At 39.8% G+C, this 23,986-nt stretch overlaps 3 protein-coding genes across 3 annotated transcripts; all 3 read right to left on the minus strand.

The window, feature by feature from the left end:
* Positions 1 to 1,496: 1,496 nt before the first annotated feature.
* On the minus strand, positions 1,497 to 2,897 carry LOC139761596 (uncharacterized). Its single transcript, XM_071685855.1, has 2 exons — positions 2,875 to 2,897; positions 1,497 to 2,337 (listed from the first exon to the last, which is right to left on the minus strand). The coding sequence occupies exons 1-2, from the start codon at positions 2,878 to 2,880 to the stop codon at positions 1,768 to 1,770; spliced, it is 576 nt and encodes a 191-aa protein (XP_071541956.1). The 5' UTR covers positions 2,881 to 2,897; the 3' UTR covers positions 1,497 to 1,767.
* A 3,156-nt stretch (positions 2,898 to 6,053) lies between these two features.
* LOC139761597 (uncharacterized) lies at positions 6,054 to 7,276 on the minus strand. Its single transcript, XM_071685856.1, has 2 exons — positions 7,257 to 7,276; positions 6,054 to 6,730 (listed from the first exon to the last, which is right to left on the minus strand). Exons 1-2 carry the CDS (start codon positions 7,257 to 7,259, stop codon positions 6,263 to 6,265), a joined length of 471 nt encoding a protein of 156 aa, XP_071541957.1. The 5' UTR covers positions 7,260 to 7,276; the 3' UTR covers positions 6,054 to 6,262.
* A 6,783-nt stretch (positions 7,277 to 14,059) lies between these two features.
* Positions 14,060 to 15,537, minus strand: LOC139761598 (uncharacterized). Its single transcript, XM_071685857.1, has 2 exons — positions 15,510 to 15,537; positions 14,060 to 14,688 (listed from the first exon to the last, which is right to left on the minus strand). Exons 1-2 carry the CDS (start codon positions 15,510 to 15,512, stop codon positions 14,071 to 14,073), a joined length of 621 nt encoding a protein of 206 aa, XP_071541958.1. The 5' UTR covers positions 15,513 to 15,537; the 3' UTR covers positions 14,060 to 14,070.
* Between the last annotated feature and the right edge of the window lie 8,449 nt (positions 15,538 to 23,986).

A 23,986-nucleotide genomic window follows, 5' to 3' on the forward strand; every position in this document is an offset into this window, starting at 1 on the left:
GTCGTTATGTACTGTAGAATATAACGCTTTGTTCGATGTTTGGCCAGTAATAGATTATAGCACCTCAATGCTGCTTTACTTGATGGAAACTTATTCTCACTGTAACCTCAATAATCTCTACCGCGACGCCTTGTAGTTCAGTTAAGAGTCCCTAAAAAAGAATAATCTCCAAACTAACCAATCACTACAGAGACTGCACATTTCTTCAAAACTATTCCCTCATCTTTGTATGATACTACCTATATCATCAGGGTCCTTTGTTCATAGTCTAGTCAACAGAAAAGAATCAACTTCGATACAATAGACGTCATAAAAGAATCCGAAACTCCTAATCTTAAAAGAATCTATGATTGGGTATTACATGAGGCATGGCCAGTCTCTAGAGACTGTCATGTCTCCTTTGATACCCAGTCATAGGATCTCTTAAGATCAGAAGTTTCGGAAATTCTTTCATGATATCTATAGCATTTAAGCTAATTCTTCTCTGTGTTAACAATAAAGATTGCTTGACATCTAATCTTGTTATTTCTCTCTCACATACTCCCACCATAAGTCCCAAGGCTTGTATCTCAACAGCTGGTCTACTTGCAACTGAATACAATTGAATTCAAACAGCAAGAGACCAATGGGTCATAACGAGGTTCTTTGTTATAGCGAAAGAAAACAGACACTAATGGATTAATGTGTTAGGAGTGGAAAGATATGCAGATTTTTCAAGGTATATTGTTTATTAGTGGAAGTTTTATGTTCACTCAGATTTCTGAGCGGATAAAGGAATTTTATCAAAGACTGAATTGACTTTAAATACGATTCTTTCAGGAACAGCATGTCTCATCTTGCGGTGATATGCTCCTCCATTACTTCTCTTGCAAATTCTTGAAATTCATTTCTAAAACTGGAAATAAATGAAAAAGATTTATGGCACTGAGAAAACTAAAAGCTTATGTCGACAAGGAAGGAGAGATTTTAGTCTGGTTATGAAGTAAGTTTAGGTTAGTGTGTGCCGTGAAGGAATAGATTGATGAAAATCACTGTCAGGAAAAGAGATTATAGTGCGCTATGTTTTGTAAAGTTGGAGAGGAAAAGAGGAATGAATATCTAAAACTCACAAAGTTGTAAACATCCAGAAAGTAACCATTGCTGCTGTTAAGAAGGAATATATCAAACATACATTCTACTATATGCTGTCCAGCTGTGCGGACATTAACCTTACACCATGAAAGGAGAACGTACGTGTGAGGAAACGATCCATATTGATAAATTTTGTTTAATTCTTGAACTGATTTTATTTTCTTTTGACAATGTTTGATGGGCAGTTGTGTATAAGCTCTTACTGACGCTGCAGGACATTGTTTGGACTGACTAATGGTATCGTGGCTTAAACCTGAGCCCGGGCATGGATGGATACCAGATATTATACATCCTAGAAATAAGCTTGGCATTCCTGTTATGTTTACTTATCAAAGGTGAGGAAGATTTCATCGTATATACCGTGTCCAGTTTAATTATAACTAATATACAGAAGTATTCTGTTTACATCTAAGCTGGAAATGAATACAGGAAAATACTTCTTACAATGCTTTTATTCCAGTTTGATGGATAATCATTAATAAACTTTTGTTATATCATTATTTTTCAGGTTTGATAACTTTATTACTCCAGTATCACTACAGGGGCAAAAATTGTGAAACATATTCGTGATATTTCCTCTTGAATGTTCCTGGACACGACGAATCTTGTTCAGTTCTAGTATCACAGACAGGATGGTTATCTTCCATAACTTCCTCCACCACCTGAGCCGCCCCCATGGCCACCACCGAAGCCGCCGCCGAAGCCACCACCTGATCCTCCACCATAGCCACCGCCGGAGCCACCGCCGAAGCCACCACCGAAGCCACCGCCGAAGCCACCGCCACTATAGCCTCCGCCGGAGCCACCTCCATGTCCCCCGACGTTGACGCTGATGAATCCTGTGCCGCCGGAACCACCTCCGCCGTAACCACCACCGCCGGAGCTGCCACCACCATAGCCGCCACCAAAACCACCGCCGCCGGAGCCACCTCCATGTCCTCCAAGGTTGAAGTTGATAAATCCTGTGCCTCCACTACCTCCTGAACCACCGTAGCCTCCCCCACTGGATCCTCCTCCGTACCCTCCTCCGGAGCCTCCTCCACCAAAACCACCACCGCCAAATCCGCCTCCGAAGCCTCCTCCACCGTAGCCGCCACCACCGGAGCCTCCTCCACCGAATCCTCCACCGCCACCTCCATGTCCACCTGGCCTGGCGAGGCCAGACACGGCCAGCAGGGCCACGCCCAGGGACACTATCACCACCTTCTGAAAATGTGAAAAAGTATCTTACTATTATACTTCAGAGATCGGAGCAGGACGTGAGGCTACATACATCACCTATTGACCAGCACTCCATTGCTGATGCCACTCAGCTGTAACAGAACATAATGCATAACAAATATAGGAAAGACTTCCTAATGCTTGGGTTGGACTTTCTTTGAATATGTTTTTGGTACTTAAAGAATACTTGCTTAATGCTGAGAACAAATTCCTTAATATAACTACTCAAAATGGGGTTATGGTTCTGTTTGAGGTACTGCACATTAGAGTCCATTTCTTCGGCAGATATCTAGTCTAATAGAGGAAAAACGATTCGTCGATCAGAAAACAACAGCTTTAGTATGAGCGTAGATTTAACACGCAGCTGTTTTTCTTCCGGCGTCGTCGCAAAATATTTCTGAATATGCACAAATATGTGATTCTCATAAGTAAGGCACCACTCACCAGACTAATGTTGCCAGTGAGGTCTGGCATGGTAATAATAATGACGGGTTAGATTATTCTCTGGCTAACTGTTCTTACCATCATGATGTTGGCAGAGCTCAGTCTTGTCAGGAACTTGCTGAAGAGATGTTCTGTGCAGTGCTTTATATACCAACGTCTGGAGATGGCTCTGTCACTGTGTCCTTGCCAAGCGTGACCAGTGCATGACCTATATTTCTTTTCTAATCTGTCTCCAATCCCCCCCCCCCCTCCCTTCTCCCACTTTTTTGTTGCATAATCCCCTTCGCTCCAACAGAGAGACATGAATATTTGAAAAATTGCACTCGTAAAAACTGTGAAGTGTTTGTAATCACATCAGCACTTACTTCCAAAGTATTTTTGTCTATATTTCATTTATTACAGAAATGGGGTAATGTAAAATCTGGGTCTACTCTAACGATAGAATAATGAGAAGTCCTTTATTCACTCTCCTTTCGTTGTTGGATTTTCGTAATTTGATCATCAGGAAAACTGCATCAGTTTTAGCTTTTGAACAATGAGTTTTACCTTAAAGAACTATAATCATTTCATACAAGTTTGTCACATCATTTATGAATTTGGACATTGAATAGCTTTCAAATATAATTCCAAAGTTGATTATCTGAAGTGACGTTATCACGAGAAACGATATAGAGAATTACATTTGGCCATCGTGATGCTGGTTGTGTCGTTATGTACTGTAGAATATAACGCTTTGTTCGATGTTTGGCCAGTGATAGATTATAGCACCTCAATGCTGCTTTACTTGATGGAACCTTATACACACTGTAGCCTTAATGATTACTACCGGACGCCTCGTAGATTAGTTGAGTCCCTGAAAAAAAATAAAATCTCGAAACTAACCAATCACCGAGTCTTAGAAAAATCTATCGCGGGCATCACACGAGACATGACCAGTCTCTAGAGACTGTCATGTCTCTTTTGTTAACCAATCATAAGCTCTTTTAGGATCAGGTGTTTCGGAAATTGTTTTATGATTTCTATAGCACCTGCGGTGATTCTTCTCTGTATTAACGATAAGGATTTTGTGATATCTAATCTTCTTATGTCTCTCTTACATATTCCCACCATATGTAGCAATGCTTGTACCTCAACAGCTGATCTGCTTACAACTGAATTCAAACAAGAGACCACTGGGCCCTAACGAGGTGAAAGAGTGAAAGAGAACAGAAACTCATTGATTAATGTGTTAGGAGAAGAAAGATATACAAATTTTCCATGGTACATTGTTTAACAATGGAAGTTAAATGTTTGCCCAGTTTTCGAAGTGGGAAAAAAAAACTATATCAGAAATTAGTTTTACTTTAAATGCAATTCTTCAAAAAACAGCTCTTCTCATCTTTCTGTGGGGTCCCTCTTTCCTTTCTTCTCTTACAAAGTGTTAGAATCTATTTCCGAAACAGAAAATAAATGCAAGAAATATATAGCACTGAGAAAACTAAAAGCTTATGTCTACAAGGGAGGAGAGATTTTAGTCTGGTTATGAAGTAAGTTTAGGTTAGTGTGAGCCGTGAAAAAAATAGCAATAATAGTAAAGTAAAAATCATCTTAAGGAAAAGAGATAATAGTTCGCTATGTTTTGAACATATGTAAAGCTGGAGAGGAAATGAGGAATGAATATCTATAAAAAAAAATCATAGTTATAAATATCCAGACAGTAACCATTGCTGCTGTTAAGAAGGGACATATCAAGTACGATGAGCCTGGCGGAACAGTGAACGTCAGTCAAAATAAAGATCTCATGATTGAGAACCATTGTAATCGAGACTGGTACTTTGGCTGTTGCCCATCGACTTGACGACTGGTTTTTGTCAGTTGATTACCAGGCCAGAGTTACCCAATCGTGTGATAACTCCATGGGAAAATCTATGACATGAGCAGGACGTAAATCGACCACTGCAGACAAACGAGTGGAAAAAGTAATATCCACATCAGTGAACATTGTTTTCAAGAGTCTTCCAAACGATCACAAATAACTATACAAAATATCCATCAATATCGGGACACGATTACCTGTAACAGAGTTCGAGTTTGACCTTTTCTCTGCATCGAAATCAAGAGGATTTTCATTTTTCGTCTCTATCTAATTCCATTATTCATGGCACATCAAACTTATGATTTAGGCTGCCAGTAAAAGTTATTACTGTATGTATACTTGAAGACAGTTCGCGAAAGCAATGGCAGAAGCGACAATTGTAGAACAGAGAAAGAAAGGCAATATCAGATCAGACGGAGAGGGGGAATCAGAAATAAATGATGGTAGAAGAATTAAGACGGTGGAAGGCTTTTAATTTCACTTTCTCTGAAAAGGAAGTATCAGAGGAGCCATCGCGATATACAAACGGTTCTCCACACAGGGGTGAATGAGACCGCGGTAGACATGGAATCATTCTTTTGAAGACAAATTGCTGATATACTTTTATAACATTCTTACCTTTTGAGATCTTTCTAGGTTCATTATAAGCAGTTTTCCAGCTCAAAGCGAAGTACATGTGTATGCTTAACATATTTATGTTATTACAGGGTCAGGTTGCAGTGACTTTGAATTCTGGGGGAGATAAAACTAGCGTGAACTAGAAAGAGCTGTATCTAGACACTGAATATTTTCACTTTTGAACGTTAACTATGTCACTTCTTTCCATCCTGGAGATGTTCGAATTAAGGAAAGGAGTGTGCTCAGTCCAAAAGGAAAAGGAGTAACGGATTGAAGAAAATTGAATGAAAAATGTAGAATGAAATTGTTAAAATAGGAGTAAATAAGGTAAGAGGCTGAAGAAGGAGGCTCTTGTACGGAGAAAGAGAAAAGAGTAGGTTACAGGCATGTACTTTCAGGGGCACTATATTTAAAAGATAAAGAAAGGGAAGAATTCGCTCCATCAGCTACTATCGTGATGGAACGACTGGAAAGAAAATTATGCATCACGGAACAGAGAGAAGCGGGGAAGCCAAAAGAAGTTTAATGGCCAAAATCTTTCTCTATGTTCTTGCCGTCTGCATAGCCTCTGTATTCTATATTTCTCTCTATAGTTTTGCTGCTCTATATTCGTGCTCTCTTTAACCCCTGAAAGACAAAGTCAGATTCTTCATTGAATGTCTAATTAATCATGTAATTGATATACAGAAATTCTATCTATATCTATGATAAAGACTGCAACAAGGTTCTTCAAGGAACCAGCAATAGATTCCATGATTTTGGCCAAAGATACAGATGATAAGATTCAAGTAATCAATTTATTGTTTTAATCCGATGAATATACAGTGTTTATTCACATCTACATGTAACTGGATTTCAAGTTTTACAATTCTTTACTTCAGTATCTCTACAGAAAAAGACGTTTGTGTTATACATAGGTAAGTAAGTGTTAGAAACTTGTTAAGATCTGTAGATACTCGAGAATTATCCAATACATTTTCAAAATTATTACGGTTATTTCCCATAACTTCCAGAGCCGCCACCATAGCCGCCCCCGAAGCCGCCGCCAGAGCCACCACCATGGCCGCCACCGAAGCCGCCGCCGAAGCCGCCACCAAAGCCTCCACCAGAGCCGCCACCATAGCCACTACCGCCGGAGCCACCACCATGGCCACCGCCGCCGGAGCCACCACTGCCATAACCGCCACCGAAACCACCGCCGCCGGAGCCACCTCCATGTCCTCCGATATTGAAGGCGATGAATCCTGTGCCTCCGCTACCTCCTGAACCACCAGAACCTCCTCCGTAACCACCTCCGGAGCCACCTCCACCATAGCCACCGCCACCACCGCCAAATCCACCTCCGGATCCACCTCCACCATATCCACCTCCACCGATGCCACCTCCACCTCCATGTCCTCCTGGTCTGGCGAGGCCAGACACCGCTAGCAGGGCCACGCCCAGGGACACTATCAACACCTTCTGAAAATAAGCCAAAAAACTGAATGAGTGTTGTACACTTCTAAGCATCAGATCTGAATGTTCGGATGTTTACAAAGAAACCACTTGCTCTGCCAAAGTAGTCATGAGACACTCCTACCAATGACCACAACTCGAGAATCTTAACTCAGTTGATGAACTTTTTAGTACCTTGTAGTGAATGCAGACTAAAAATATAAACATATATACCTGCTATCAATGAACGATGTCTACATGAAATAAAATCTTCAATTACTTGTTCCTGCAATCATAGTTACCTTGTACCAGCACCAGGGTGGTGTATGGACAAGTAATGATGTTCGTTTTGAAACACATCAAAACATACCAATGTGAGGCAGGATAACATCTCATGATTAACTTTCGTCAATCAATGTTAGATATTAAGAAGATTTTACATTTCCAGACTGGAGATGGCTGTATTACGGTAGGTCAATACATGTACTTAATGATCCAGAGACCAGACCTCGTCACAACGCTGGTAGGCGATGCTACCACCACAACATCTTACCATCTTCGTGTAAGCGTGAGGCTCCTACGTCTTGATCTGTGATGAGATGACCTGCAGAGAGCTTATATACCACTGACGGAGGAGCCCAGTCACCGACCCCTCTCCAAGCGTGACCACTCGAAGTTATTTCTTAATTAATTCCCCCACCTGGGTGTTATGAAATGTTTTCATTACCTTCCAAGACAATATGGTAACCGTGAGGCAAACTCCAAGGAGTGAATGGGGTGGAAGGTTTTTCATTTATTTGTCTTCATGGTTTGAATGCTTCTTGACTGTTATTTGCATTCTATTAGTATTCATGATGGTTTTCTTTATATAAGTGTTACTGTTCCATATTCTATGTAAATGTCATTCCTTCATCTGGTTGAAGTAGGTTAATTTGTGGATGTTTATGTTAAAAGTTTAGCGATGTTATGGGTGAACCATGAACTCTCTTCTACCTTCAAGTAATATCACTTACACTATTGGGCACCAAGTGATATAAACAGAAAGCAAAGTATTTATCTATGACATGATTTTAAAAGGTTATTGAAAACATTCTTAGAATATTTCTGTAGCAATGTTGCTTTCTATGATATTACGAATCACATTTCATTATATCAAAAGGCTTCAGACAGTTCGCGTTGAAGATATTTGACTCATTTATGAACCTTGATTTTCAAAGTGTCACAGTTCATATCTCTGATGCACCATCGTTGTGTGGCTAGAGTGACCTGCGGTATAACGGATAACGAAGGTTGTGAAACATTGTGTAACATCTGCATCACCAATGATGGTCTGAGTCGAGACAATGCTGGCTACTTGACTCAAGTGTTGGTGCAAGAAGAGAACTCGAAGCCCTATTCACCAGCGTACATCTCATATAAGCCACACACCTTCAGATGGTATTAATTCAGACCTTAAAGAATATTAATGATTTTGATTTTTAAAGACTTATGGTCATCTATTGAAAACCGAATATGGTTTACAACGTGTTGACATCTCGGATGTAATGGTGAACTCAGTGGTATAAGTGATATAAGAACTTTTTTAATGGAAAAAAGTTTGCGCCATCCATTTGAGACAGGAAAAAGCAACAGCATATGTGTCAGCAATAGCAAACCTTTCAGACATATCATATAGCACAGAATATCCCTACATGTCTTGAAGGATGTATGTTAACAAAGAAACCCCTAAATTATTCATTGCCTATTCATCTTTAACGTTTCCTTCTGTCTGTAGTAGTACCTGTAATCAGCGTATAAGTATATTTCGTCATCTATTGAATAAATAGAATTACATATAGAAATGAGAGAATGTAGGAGACGGGGCATAAGAAGAGCTTGATTACGGACGAGATCCGATACGTCTTCGTAACCTATGTATATATATTGTTTGGTCATCATAAATGGAAACTGAACTAGCTTTTATTATACCTTCCCTAACGAATGTCATGAGGAGGTTTTAGAATTAGGTCACCAGTTTCAGTGGAAATCTTGGTGATGGTTGACTGCTTGACAATCTCCTGGCCTCTGGAGCCGCGAGACGAGAGAGAGAGAGAGAGAGAGAGAGAGAGAGAGAGAGAGAGAGAGAGAGAGAGAGAGAGAGAGAGAGAGAGAGAGAGAGAGAGAGACGAGTAGCGATTATTTGATCAGATCCTTTTACTTACTAAGTGATCGAACTGTTTAACAGAGAGCTAACAAGAGTACTTCATTAATCAATGTGAGATTTCGAAAATGTTTAAGTTTATGTGGACATAATACAAAACCGTTTTTCTAGAAATACTTTGCGTCTTTAACATCACTACATTCACTGCACAATATTCATCACAAGTTAACACCTTCAAAGAAGTTTATATTCAACATTCATTCAGGAACGAAGAGTAAAGAAATCTGCTTTCAAATGAGTTCACTTAACTGTGACTATCTGTCACTCAGACTAACGCCTGCAATATCAGTTTAGGAAATCAGTAAATCATGTTTGATCAGATGGAAGGGAACAGTTTTGCGCCCATACGCTGACTAGTGGTAAGGTAAAATTTTTGCCTTATCATGGTCATAATGGTGTACCCTTGTGTGAGGCTGGTACCTGATATGAGTATTAAATCAAATATTCAGCTGATGTCAAGTATGAGTTAGTGTGAGGTTCCTGCCTCTGCTGGTGAGAGAGTGGTGTTCTGTGGGACGGGAGAAGGGTGACACATTCAGGGAAAGGAGCATCGTTGAATGCAAATGAAAAGGAAGATTCTAAATGTAAACCTGGTAAAAATGTAAATGAAATGTAAATCAGACTTTTGTAAGTACTTTCTTGTATATGATTTCGTTACCATTTCTACACACACACACACACACACACACACACACACACACACACACACACACACACACACACACACACACACATGATGTACTTAAATAAATCAAAGCTTATCTATTTCACTCATTTACTAATACATAGATGTGTATTTTGGAATTCATTTCAAAAGATACAATTTGGCTGCTATCAGCTACCATGCAATTCGCTATCAAAATCGCTCACTCAGGAGTCAATTAGTAAAGAGACTTCTTAATATGTAAAGCAAGAAATGATTTTTCCTGCTTTTCGCTCTGAATATTATTCGTCGTCAGAACCAGAATACAAGTAGAGACTTTTATTATCATTGATTCTTATTTTAGAAAAAAGTTATGATATATTTTCCATAAGTTTCACACTACAGGCACTACTGCACCTTGGTCGCCGACATGACCACTTCTTCAGCCATCACCACTGGGGCCATCACCAAATCTGCCACTGGTAACGCCTCACTCATAACCACCGACAGCGGAACCACCACGAAATTCGCCACCCCTAGAGCCAGTTCCATACCGCTGATTCTGGACCGAACATCACTGTTCTCCCAGCGCCTCCCATACCACAAACTACACCACATCCGGAATCATCTTCCAAGTAGTCGCCATAATCATGATGAACAACACTGCCGAAGCCACTTCCGTTGCCAACCCTGAGATTGGAGATGACGCCTCCGACTCGTCATCCACCTCCGTGTGTACAAATTCCTTCTCCACCACCTCCACCGCCACTTTCACATCCACTCGGCTTGACAGAGGTGGATACGGTCATAAAGGCCTCGCTCACAGACACTGAGACCAGCTCCTGGTATAGATAGATAAACAGTGCATCAACATTATACAGACCTTACAACAAGCACTATATATCGAACGGTAATACAGCAACTTTCCCTCTGACTGGAGTACTTGCTGACTGATTCGTATGTCACTTTACCGCCTCAGACATGATGATGTACGTCCGATAGTTTCTCAACTTGGAAATCTCTGTTTCTTGTTCTGTAAGACGTGAGATGACTGCCGTATTCTTGGCCACCATCATCTCTGACTGAGCCAATACTGGCAGCTGTAGGATCATCTATGTCTTTGCATATATTTCTTACTCTTATTTGTAAAGTTAATCTGATTAACATAAAGAAAGTATCGGAGCCGTTTAAAACGTCTTTTTTCCCCTCTTCTTTTCGATTAGTTCTCGAACGCCTTTAAAAATCATTCGAACCAATTATACTATGCAACATCTGGAGTTATTGATCATGAACCTTATGATTCATATTACATTAGACGGTGACTCTACGTAGGTGTAGTGAATGTAGCATGATCACTAACATAACCAAAACGAGCACGAAAAAATACGTCTTAGGAAACAACAATGTCTCTCTTGGCTTCTTCATCCAATCATAATTTCGTTTCGCATGTGATCACTTTATTGTGGAATGCAAAAGAGCCTAAGAGTAAAGACTTAACAACCTTGCCAATGTGCCTGTGGCATGAGAGAAAAAACTTATCACTGTAATGATGGATAATTTGCAGGAGAGTATCATTACTGCATTGATTTAATGATAGCTGAGACTGCGCGGTTAACTGAATGCCTAAATCATAGCTATCTCAAATGCAATATATATATATATATATATATATATATATATATATATATATATATATATATATATATATATATATATATATATATATATATATATATATATATATATATATATATATATATATATACATATTCCTCTAGCAAGCACTGAGTATTAATAAAGTGTTAAGAATATTCTATAGAGAGTGCAGGGATAAACCTGCAACCAAAGAAGTTATGTGCAGTGTAAGATAACTATCAAACGTAAAGGTCTGCCTCTGTTTCGTCAAGCATGTATTTGCCGTCATATAGAATGAATTACTTTGGCAAAGGAACACTAGCATGTATTGTCCTGTACAGTAACACAAGGAACACACTATGAATAAAATGTTTTGGGGAAGAGCACTATATATCAGCCATAGGAAATATGAACAGTAGAGAGGGAGTATCGTATATGGCTAATCAACGATGGCTCTTTTTAAACGTATGTCCTTAACGCGAAATAGTGTGCTGAGTTAAAACACAAAGAAAGAAATGGTACTTTGTGGAAGTGACAGACACCAGTATCATTAATGACATATCTGAATGACATGGGAGAGGTAAGTCTCACCATGATGGTGTTGGCAGGACGAAAGTGTCTAACCAACTGGTTGGAAAAATGTCCTCTTGAGAGCTTTTATACTGATGCTAACGAGGCTACCTCCCACCCCTTCCCTAACACACACACACACACACACACACACACACACACACACACACACACATACACATCGTCTTTGTTGAATACAAATCTTTACCACTAACTTTGTCACGCGGTTTCCGTGGCAGTGTGGCTTGTCTCATCATCAAAGAAAATGACTTCTTATTATTCTGGTATGTTATAATCAAATCTTAGGTGAGATTTGTTAATAGTAATGACAGTGGTTATGATAAGAGAATTATTATCATAGATATATTTACTGCATTCTATTAGTTTCCAGATATTCGTTGATATTTCGTTGTCTTTATTTCGGGATAGATGGAACAATGTTTGTTTACTCCACACTGACTACAAACAGCTTTTCAAAAGGGAGAGATTAAAAGATATTTGCCTTTCAAAAATATTTATATTTCTCTTATGTTCAAAGTTACAAAGTTATGGTTTATGTTTTCTTGTCATCCTCAGTAGTCGTATGAATTGTGTAGACTATGATGTGTCTGTAATTATGGAAACAACTTATATATATATATATATATATATATATATATATATATATATATATATATATATATATATATATATATATATATATATATATATATATATATATATATATATATATATATATATATATATATATATATATATATATATATATATATATATATATATATATATATATATATATATATATATATATATATATATATATATATATATATATATATTTACACATATGCATGTGAATGTATACATATATTTATTCGTTTTACTAGATATTGTTGTTCATGGAAATGCCTATAATTCCATGAGGCACCGTGGCTTCCCTGGTCCACTGACAGTCATTGCGGTGCACCGAATCATGAGTAACCTCCACTTAAGATTATGAACTCGCAAACGTCCATCAAGGCAAAGGAAACCAATTGTTCGTCAATGAATTGATAACTTTAGTATTTTTCTACTAGTCATTGACATAGATTTGATACATCATCGAGCTGTGGAAATCTCCAGAAAAATATGATAAATATCTGTTTATCAAGATACGTGAGCGCTTGATAGATATAAAGTTGAATTATGTATCTTATTTAACATAAATCTGCTTCATCTTCAGCTTAGGTGTAATAGAGGAAAATGAGGTGATGGTGCGTACACATCGCTATCCCATTTCGCCATTGTTTAGCAGCTTCTGCACTATCAATAATATTGAGTAGTAGCAACATGGAAATTCCTTTCTCTCCATACAAGACGCCCCACAATACATCATTTGCACGTCTCTGAAAATTCTTTTCTGTGTTTGCAAATATACAATGAGTGGTGGTAACCTGACGGCACCACACACAGCGAGTGATGATGGCCTGACGACACTACACACAGTGAGTAATGATGACTTGACACTACACATTTGTGAATTATATTGACCTGAGACACCACACACAGTGAGTAATGATGACTTGACACTACACATCAGTGAATTATATTGACCTGAGACACCACACACAGTGAGTAATGATGACATGATGACACCGCACACAATGTCACATCTGATTCCTTAGCGTAGTATTGACAGTCATATTCATAGTGACCATGTGACCCATACAAGTAAGATCCTCCATGATTCATCCTCGTATCTTTATCTCTTTCCCTAATATTTCTTTTATTAGTTCGACATTTCCTGGATAGCGAGGAAGCACCAGGCACAGACTTGCTTCGGACGCCTCACTTCTTCACATTCACATCTGGCTGTCACATAAAACACACCAAAACCAGAGTCCTCTATCCAGAACGAAGCCGTACGTAGCTTTCTGTAGCTTCTGATCACTTCATATGCCATGATTCAGCCCACTGATAGCATATCGCCCGCTATATACACCATCATTCCAATTTGTTCTATCCCAGACACAGATCTCACCCTCCTTCATGTTCAGGCCCCGATAACCCAAAGCCTCATTCATCCCATCATTCTATAATATTTCCTACTCGGCCTGCCTTACCCACTTACTATCTCCACTTCTGACACATATAGCCTCTTAGTCAGTACGATTATATTTCGTAAGATGCAAGCTTATCCACACTGTATTCCATACATGTGTTCACCATCTATAATTTCTGGCATAGATGACATTGTTCTTCGTTTGATTTGAATTCTCTTCCAGTGTTACAGCTTTCAGGACAAGCAAATAGGTAGAATATTGTTGAAATGTAATTTATTTATAGAAACATTAACATCTGTGCATTACATGAAGTTCTTATTTCATTTATTTTCCATAGCCATATCCATGGCCTCCATGGACCTCCTCCGAAGCCACCACCACCATGACCGCCGCCGCCACCGCCGAGGTGAGTGGAGAATGATGCTCCTCCAACACCGCCGAAGCCGCCTCCGCCTTTTCCTCCACCGAAGCCGCCACCGCCGAAGCCGCCTCCATGACCGCCGCCACCGCCGAGGTAAGTGGAGAATGATGCACCTCTAACACCGCCGAAGCCGCCGCCGAAGCCGCCTCCTCCTTTGCCTCCACCGAAGCCGCCACCGCCGCCGCCGCCGCCACCTCCATAGCCACCACCGCCGAGGTATGCAGTGAATCCTGCTCCACCACCGAAGCCACCGAAGCCTCCTCCTCCTCCTCCTCCACCTTTGCCTCCACCAAAGCCACCACCGCCACCGCCACCACCGCCGCCGCCACCTCCATAGCCACCGCCGCCGAGGTAAGTGGAGAATCCTGCTCCACCACCGAAGCCACCAAATCCTCCTCCTCCTCCATGTCCACCTGGCTTAGCAAAGCTGGACACAGCCAGCAGGACCACGCCCGCGCAGATTAACGTAACCTTCTGAAATATGCCAACAAAGACTTAAAATCATACTGCTTGAATGATGAGTATTGAATGATAATGATGCAAGTTTTCCCCTTCATTATTAATGAATGATGTATACTTCTATCTATCGGTTTTGTTTTGTTTTGTTTTGTTCCTTTTCATCATCTGGACCTACAGTTAGTTTCTCTGTCCATTTAACCATGTCGTTAGAGTGATCCTTCATCTCCGTGAGGAGAGATTTTCGGCTCTCTTCACATGCCCTGAGCACGGTCGTAAATCTATCATGAAATTAACTTTTTCTACATCTATTACTAGATGTTGATAAATTTTCATTAACCTTATGCTACAACAACTTGTGTTTTCAGATATTCTAAATGCTATCAAGAACATTATAGTCTCTGATATAAGAAAATGTATGCATCATGATGAGCAACATATTCAACCAAAAACATTACTTCTTTCAGCTGCAAATTCTCTTTTCTATTCTTATATAGAAGGCTTAAAAGTAGGTCATACTTCACGCAAAATTACGGGAGATTCTCCCCAAAACATTATATCCTTTAGCATGAATTTTGTCTATACTAGAATCAATTTCTGGTCATTATAGACACAAAGATCATTCTTTTCTTTTTAGCTAATACAAAACATAGCCTAATGTGAAGATTGCTGATTGATCACTAGAATTCATGCAGTCTGAATGTGCTCAAATCAACATGACCAACTATCAGCTTCGCAAGAGACAAGCACCTTCACTGTGTTTAAATTTTCTGTACTAACTATGAGGTTTGCAGCTTTGTTCTCATGTGGAAAATGATATAATCCAATGCAAGTCTTACCATGGTGGTGTTCGTAGGACTGATTCTCCACACGAACTGGATGAGGAGTAGGTCCTGTCGTGAGCTTTTATACCGACAATGGAAGAGCTTCGCCACTACATCCTTGTCAAGAGTGACAATTTACTTTTGTTTTAATATCTGTGACTCACTTCTCATTGGTTCACTGGTCTCCATGACAACATGGAATCTCATCAGCGGATATATATCTAATTGTTTAAGTTATGTAGTGATGTATCATCTCAAGGGCGTTCGCATTTTGCTTTTTGTGGTTATGGAATTGTTGATTACGAAAGAAATGCCATCTCGAGTACAGTATTTCCCTCCTTAAGATTTTAATATTTTTTCTCATACATTTTACACTTTCTGCCACTCAGACTTGCATGAAGTATCTGCGTCTCCTGTGAACTAAATTTTTTTTATCACATTGTGCTGTAATGGTATGCAGTAACTTCTGTAGTTGCAATGTTATATCTACTCCGTTAGTAACTGTTAACAAAAGACATTTCAGCCGAATGAAGTCTTTTATATTTGTGACAACTTCTCTTTCATTAGTGCTAATTTGCAATTCTTAGCTAAACAGACTTTATTTCTCATACAGCAATATACCTTCTCCTGACTTTATCATTAGATCTGAAAATAGAATGATGATCAACGTAATCATTTGTGTTATCAGTCCCTCTGACATAACAGGAAATAGTACTTTTCTCAATTTTAGTTTTAAGATCTCGTCTGCGCTCATAAACTCGTTTAAGTCTCTCCCTGTTTCACCATATATCTACGTGTGTGTGTGTGTGTGTGTGTGTGTGTGTGTGTGTGTGTGTGTGTGTGTGTGTGTGTGTGTGTGTGTGTGTGATTATTTACGAAAGGGAAATAACACATAAAGAATGACGTCATATATCGTATATTTCAGATTTTTTTGTTGGGGTAGCTTTTAGGACAAAAATAGATATATTCATTTGTTAAAGTGTCATCTGCAAAAGAAGGTTAGAATCTATCGTTGCAAGGCATTCCAACTGCAGTTATTTTCCATAGCTCCCATAGCCGCCGCTACCTCTGTGACCGCTGAAGACGCCGACATGACCGCCGCCGAAGACACCTCCAAAACCTCATCCATGGCCGTCACCTGCACCAGAGATGATAACGGCACGTCCTCCACCACCTCCATAGCCACCCCCGCCTATAAGGGCGGTGAATCCTGAGCCTCCACCACCTCCGAAGCCTCCAATGAAGCCGCCTCCTTGTCCAACTGACCTGCCAGAGCTGGACACGACCAGCAGGGTCACGGCCAAGGATACTAACACCAGCTTCTGAAATCTCACCAGTGGATCACCATCACATCAGTCTAACCCTGAACTTAAGTGTTTCATTATACGTCAATCTTCCCACTCATCATACAGATAACTCTACATCGATCTTCCCACTCATCATACAGATAACTCTACATCGATCTTCCTACTCATCATACAGATAACTCTACATTTACAATGATAAGAATAACTAACATCGACGGAAAGATAGAAAAATGCATCTAAGCAGTTAGTATCTTTTTTCGTAAAATTCCCTCTTTACTGACACTTATTTCTAAGTAAGAATTGAAATAGAAACCCACTTATAGCGTCTCGAGGTGAAGTTCTGAGCCACTGGTCGCTTTGGTGGTTCTCATTTCACATTAAACTTTTCAAACATCTTTCCAAATCAGTCTTCGTGCACGTGTTATCGTTTGAATTTCCTGATTCTCTTCTCATTCACCTGATATTCTCAGATCCAGATCACTTCAGTCAAACAGGTAATATAATCTCGATGTCTTATAATGACAAGTACACACCATGATGAACAAATTTCCGGGTTATCATAAACGCCAGTCATTTCTTACTTGTTGAAATTTCTTGAAGCGAATACATTGTTGCGGTTCAAAAGGAAAATCTAACAGCCTTAATGATAACTTTCATAGTTAGATACTAGGCCAGATAATGTTTATGAGTTCTAAAATCATATCTATATCTTTGTAATTCATAGGCTTGTTCATCATCATATTCTTTTTTATCTAGCTTTCCTATGTCAACGAGACGTATACCATACTGATGTAATTTGACTGATCAGTCACTAAATGTAATTCAGATCCAAAATAATCACCTCAAAGAGATTTTTAACCTATCCTTCCCTTAACACCACTGTAACGAATTCGTATTCTCTTTGTAACACATTAAACTCACATAAGAATATAACAATGGTTAGTAACATAGCAACATATCTGTCTTGCCATATTGGTAATGGTGGGACTGATTCACAGTATGATCTACATGAGGAGCGCGTCGTCCAGTGAGCGTTCATGCCAACATTGAAAGCACCCCCGCCACGTCTCTGCCAAGCGTAACATCTTGCTTTTTGAGAGCAATATTGTGTCGCTTTTTACCTTTTCATGGTTGTTCAGGAAATTATGGAGTCTCGTCACAGAAGAACCTAGTTTTTTAGCTCTGTCCTGAAGCTTCATGTTATGTGCGTTGATTATTTTCTTGTGTGTGTGTGTGTGTGTGTGTGTGTGTGTGTGTGTGTGTGTGTGTGTGTGTGTGTGTGTGTGTGTGTGGAAAAAGTTGTCACGATATGTGATTGTGATGCTACATGTGTGCTTCTAAAACTTCCATACACAGTACACTAAATGTGCAGTATATATTTGTAAACTAGATTGATCTCTTTTCAGAATAGGTAATATACAAATACACTACAATGTTGCATGGTAAAGAAATATGAAAATAACAATGATGCAGGTCAACATCTGATCCCATAATGTAGCTACCTTAACGAACACATTATTTTTCGTTCTTACGTCTAATTCTATGTATGTTTTCCCCTTATCTGTTCTAACCACAAAGCTAGATATGAATACAATATTACCGTTACCGGTACAGCTGATTGAGAAATACTGGTATCTGCAGTCATTTTCCAGTATTTTGGTTGCAGCTGATTTTAGGAGAGAGAGAGAGAGAGAGAGAGAGAGAGAGAGAGAGAGAGAGAGAGAGAGAGAGAGAGAGAGAGAGAGAGAGAGAGAGAGAGAGAGAGAGAGGGAGAGAGAGAACAACTATGTATTTTTACCGTAAAAATAAATAGTGACCCGTGAAAGAAAATAAGCATCACAAATCTGGCCGGTGATTTCAACGCTAAAACTAAGTAGTGATCCAAAGTATTTCAGAATTTATTCCAAGTAACAAATCACACACACACACACACACACACACACACACACACACACACACACACACACACACACACACACACACACACACTCAAACACACACTCAAACACACACACACACACACACACACACACACACACACACACACACACACACACACACACACACACACACACACAAAGATGGTATAATCAAAGGCCATAACATGAACATAAGCAAGAAACCTTCTATAGTACAAATGCAAAGAATAAGTAAGAAAAAGATATGATTGTGGACAGCAGCAAGTAATAATCTAAAATGTTTTATGACAGAGGGGAGTGTTCAAGGAATGGGGCCCCACTAGACCTTATTAATGAAGCACACTAGGTAATACACACATGGTTAAGTGAGCTCAGACATACACATGCAGGTACCTACAGGATATCATATGTTTTTTTATGAGTCTTTAGATATCAAATCTCATTCTTGTCCGAGATCAATAAAATTCTTTCCTTCTCAAGATGTATCCTTATTTTATAAGTCAGCGCTCCAGACGTTACAATGTTGAGAATCTAAGAACATATTACTAGTTCTTGTTATGATAATATGTCAAACCTGTATTGAGTTCCGCTCTCATGACTATAAGGGTTAATGAAAAGATTTTAGTGTTATCATTATGATGACCCTAACAATGCTCTTGATATTCCAGTCATATACAGCAAACAGGTACATACTCTAGTTCCCTCACCCGTCACATCCAAGAATGAGCGGAGGGATACAAGAAATGCACAGTAACAGCTCTCTCATCAAAGTATCTAAACCGGAATTTCGGATGATTGCTGACGAGTCTGTCTTCATTGATAATACTAGGAAGTTTGATTTGTCCCCAGGCAACAATAAAGCACTTTCTATCATTAACCAAATCATTATGAGTGAATTGACAGGAAACGAAAACAAAAGAGTGGTCCAAGACACACCTAGCTACCCAGTTCAACCTCCACCACGTAACCCCTTTTCATCACTCTCCCTTTTAACGGTTAATGTCGGTCAGGCCAGTTTGTTGTTGACATTGCAGTATACTGCCAGCAGGGCCACGCCCACAGATACTAACCTCTGAAATAAATGAATAAATCATCGTTATACAACTCTGTGAAATGCTGAATGTGAATACAGCAACGTTTCCCATTAAGAAAAAAATTCTCTGGTTGGGTTATCCTTCGTTTGAAAGAGATTTAGGTATGTGAGAGGTCTCATTTTCTGCTCTAGAAACTTGAACATGTGAAGGGTTGTCATCATTAAACTGGTTCATGGTTCGCTTGAAAGAACTTCTAGAGTTATGGATATGTTTATCCTGTTTGTGAACGTTTGTTAAAGCTGAGTTTCTTACTGGAAATTAGCAAGGATGTCTTCCTTGAGCAATTCTGATGATTAAGAAATTGAAAACTATAATGATTTGATAATTTGCTCAGTCATAAAGAACTACACAGAGTGTAACTCTGACCAGCTACTTTCGATATCTTTACTTAGATCCCAAGAACTTCTCAAGGCTAACGTCTGAACCAACCAAGGACTTTGAGGTCCTCCAGTGGTAAAGTGTTCAAAATTCGTTTAGCAAATCAATCTTCAGTGAAAAGGTTTTGTGAAAAACAGGAAAATGTGCACATTATGGCAAGCTACAGTTTTTCACTCACAATTGATAAGCAATATACTAGAGATGTGTTCATGCAAATGAAAATTGAAATACATATAATCCTGCAAAACGTTGTATGTTTTATCATTCATTTAATGTTAATCACTTCAGGTTTTGAGAGTTATAGTTTTATATACACTAGTATTCAATCAAGGTAGAACAAACATGGAATATGGTTTATCAAAACTTGTATTCTAGATGATTTCAGCGGTTCAGCTTACAGGAAAATATAACAGGATGAGTTATGGTAGAAAGTAATCCATTACTAAGAGATGGCATCTGTCCACTGAATTACATTCCAATTACTTTTATTTTCCATGGCCATATTTATAGCCACCGCCTCCCAAGCCATGACCTCCTCCCAAAGCCACCTCCACCGAGGCCTCCGTGACCGCCGAGGTTGAAGTTGCTAGATCCCGTTCCTCCAGCACCTCCGAACCCTCCATGAAAACCAGCTCCTCCCCCGCCGCCACCACCGAAGCCGCCACCTCCACCCCCGATGTTGAAGGAGATGAATCCTCCGCCTCCAGCACCACGGCCTCCTCCTCCTCCTCCTCCTCCTCCTCTTCCTCCGCCAAAACCACCTCCAAGTCCACCACCGCCGAGGTTGAAGGTATTGATGCCTGTTCCTCCGGCTCCTCCGCCGCCACCACCGCCACCGCCTCCGCCTCTACCGCCACCTCCAAAGCCACCGAAGCCTCCAAGTCCACCACCGCCGATGTTGAAAGTATTGATGCCTGTTCCTCCGGCTCCTCCGCCGCCACCACCGCCACCGCCTCCACCCCTGCCACCACCTCCAAAGCCACCGAAGCCTCCAAGTCCGCCACCGCCGAGGTTAAAGGTATTGATACCTGTTCCTCCGGCACCTCCGCCGCCACCTCCGCCGCCACCGCCGCCGCCACCTCCGAAGCCACCACCTCCGCCTCCGATGTTGAAGGAGATGAATCCTCCGCCTCCAACTCCGCGGCCTCCTCCTCCTCCTCCTCCTCCTCCTCCGCCACCTCCGCCTAGGTTGAAGGTGTTAATGCCCGTTCCTCCAGCACCTCCGAATCCACCACCGAAACCGCCTCCACCGGAGCCTCCTCCACCTCCATGGCCACCCCCGATGTTGTAGGAGATGAATCCTCCACCGCCACCGCCATGTCCACCTGGTCTGGCCACGGTGGCTACGGCCAACAGGGCCACGCCCGCAAAGACGAATGCCAACTTCTGAAAGGAAAAAAAGTCATCGTTAAACAACTAGTAATACAAAAATATATATGAATTCTGAATGCTAAATTGAACTAGACTGATGTTCCCCATTCGAAAATATCCATGAATGTACTGGCGATTCCGATAATTTGTGGTATAAAACAACATTTCTTTGCCTGATAATTCAGAGCTGCATTGGCGGTACGTAGCTGTAATGGCTGTCTTCTTTAAATATCTTCCTTTGAATCCCGTGAGGGTCTGGAAGTTCATTTCTGAAGCATTGATTCTTTAGAGGTCCTATGGAGCCTTTTGTTCATTGTCATCTAGAAAGTTATTCGGCAACGTTTTTCTTTCCATTTTCAAATTATCATGCCTGATTTTTGTCTTCATGTCACTTATTCAGGTAAATGAGATCTCAATGACAATTTGAATAAAACAAGTCACTGTGAACATCATAACAAGCCAAATAGCTCAGACACCATAGATGATCTTTTCTCGCGTTCCAGAGAATTTCGGGATGAATACATTACGAAAATGAAAACAGGGAGCATTTATTCACTGCACAATTATTTCCAGTGCAAATCATTCGGCTGATTACGTATACCTTATCCTTTTATACATTTTTGTTGTCATTTAGTATACCCTGGGAGCAGGATCTTTTTGCAATAGATTCAAGTCTATTTTCATAGCAAAAACACTACGTCATTTGTCCTTTTTGCATTTTGACATAAAATAAGTCATAATCATATAATCTTAGCTGATTGTTTGATGATAGTCAACTAAATTTCACTTGATTATCTCAACTGGAATAACATATAGCATGGGTTATGTACACGGTGAGGGTGAATGACGTCATACGATTATCCTTAACACCTGAAGAAGGTGTTAAAGATTTGTTGGTGGGCGTAAGTTGGTGGTGACGGCTTGAACGACTCTAGCAACTGATAGACCAAAACCCATCCAACTAACAAGCCAAAACATAACCTCAGCAATGTGAGGTTTTGGAATGATTATAAGTTTCTGTATAATGAATTCATATCTTCTTTTCTGTAAAATATGAAGATCACAGACTTTTATCAATCCACTGATAACCGGCACTGGTGTCATCTGACAATCGTATGTTCTGCAGGAAGGAATCAGTCTTACCATGTTGATGTTGGCGGGACTAATCCACCAAACGAACTACATAAGAAGAAGGTCCTGCCAAGAGCTTTTATACCAACGGTGGAAGAGTCCGCCACCACATCCTTGCCAAGGGTGACGAATAGATTTTTGAATAATGCTGTCATTAGCTTCAGACTCATTTAATGACGTCCACGAGATTATGGGTTTCCGTCATTGAAGTTATTTATCTTCAGTGTTTTATATTCAAAATCTATTCTACTTTCGTTTATGATTTTTAGATAAGAAATGTAACGATAGTAGATCTCTTTCGCTGAAAGAGAAGTTCCTTACTTAGGCTCTTTAAAACTGAGTTCTCCAGTCATTCTCGAGCCAGACATTTGATCCACTCTTAGATATCCATCACAACTGAATTTACCATCTCTTCCAGGTAGCTAATTATATTATTTGTGTCTATATTAATCATTAGCCTAGCACATAACGCGGCTTTTTGGCATACTAATCTAAATACAAACAGATTGCAAGCTTATGTACAGCATGAATACCAGAATAAATACAGTGATCGCTACAGACAGTCCCGTCTTTGATACACCACACTTAAGATACGAATGGCTCATAGATTGTATGAAAATTTTTATACCGTCTCCATTCCCTCCCAGAATATCTCTTCGGTTACTGGATCTCCTCCAAGATGCTTGTCTTCGTCGTCCTTCTTTTTATCTTATCTTCACTGCTTTATATTGAGTGTCTCTATCCAACAACAAGTTTCAGCTTGGATCCTTCTTTCCCTTAGACTCGCTGATAGTTTCTAAGTACGACAGATAACATGAAATTGCTCTTAAGATTGGGTAGTTTCATGATCCATTGCAAAATAGATGGTTTTCTTATTAGATGCGGCAGCAACTGCCTCTAAACGACTCTCTTTTAGCTTTTCATATGAATTGTTGATTGACAATAAGTCTGCAGACTTGAGCATGTAGTCACATTTATTCAAATTTGATAATTTGATAATTTCTTTGTCAAGATTTTCAGGATGTGATAAAACACGACTTATTTATTTCTTGAAAATGTATCATTTTATTGACACCATGATATACAGCATGAATAGGGTGAAGGTCTCGTGACAGTCTTGTCACCGAATAACTTACTGTAAAATGTTTGGTTCCTTGGATGACGTCAGTAGCCCACCTCTGTCAAAATTTGGTTATCAAAAATTCTATCAAAGCGAAGGCCAATGAAAGCGATCGTCTTTATCTAAGTCTTTCTTTCCTAGGAAGATTAACATAAAAGCCATGGATTATTCT

The sequence above is a fragment of the Panulirus ornatus genome, chromosome 40, assembly GCF_036320965.1.
Source record: "Panulirus ornatus isolate Po-2019 chromosome 40, ASM3632096v1, whole genome shotgun sequence".
In the NCBI taxonomy this organism is placed as follows: Eukaryota; Metazoa; Arthropoda; class Malacostraca; order Decapoda; family Palinuridae; genus Panulirus; species Panulirus ornatus.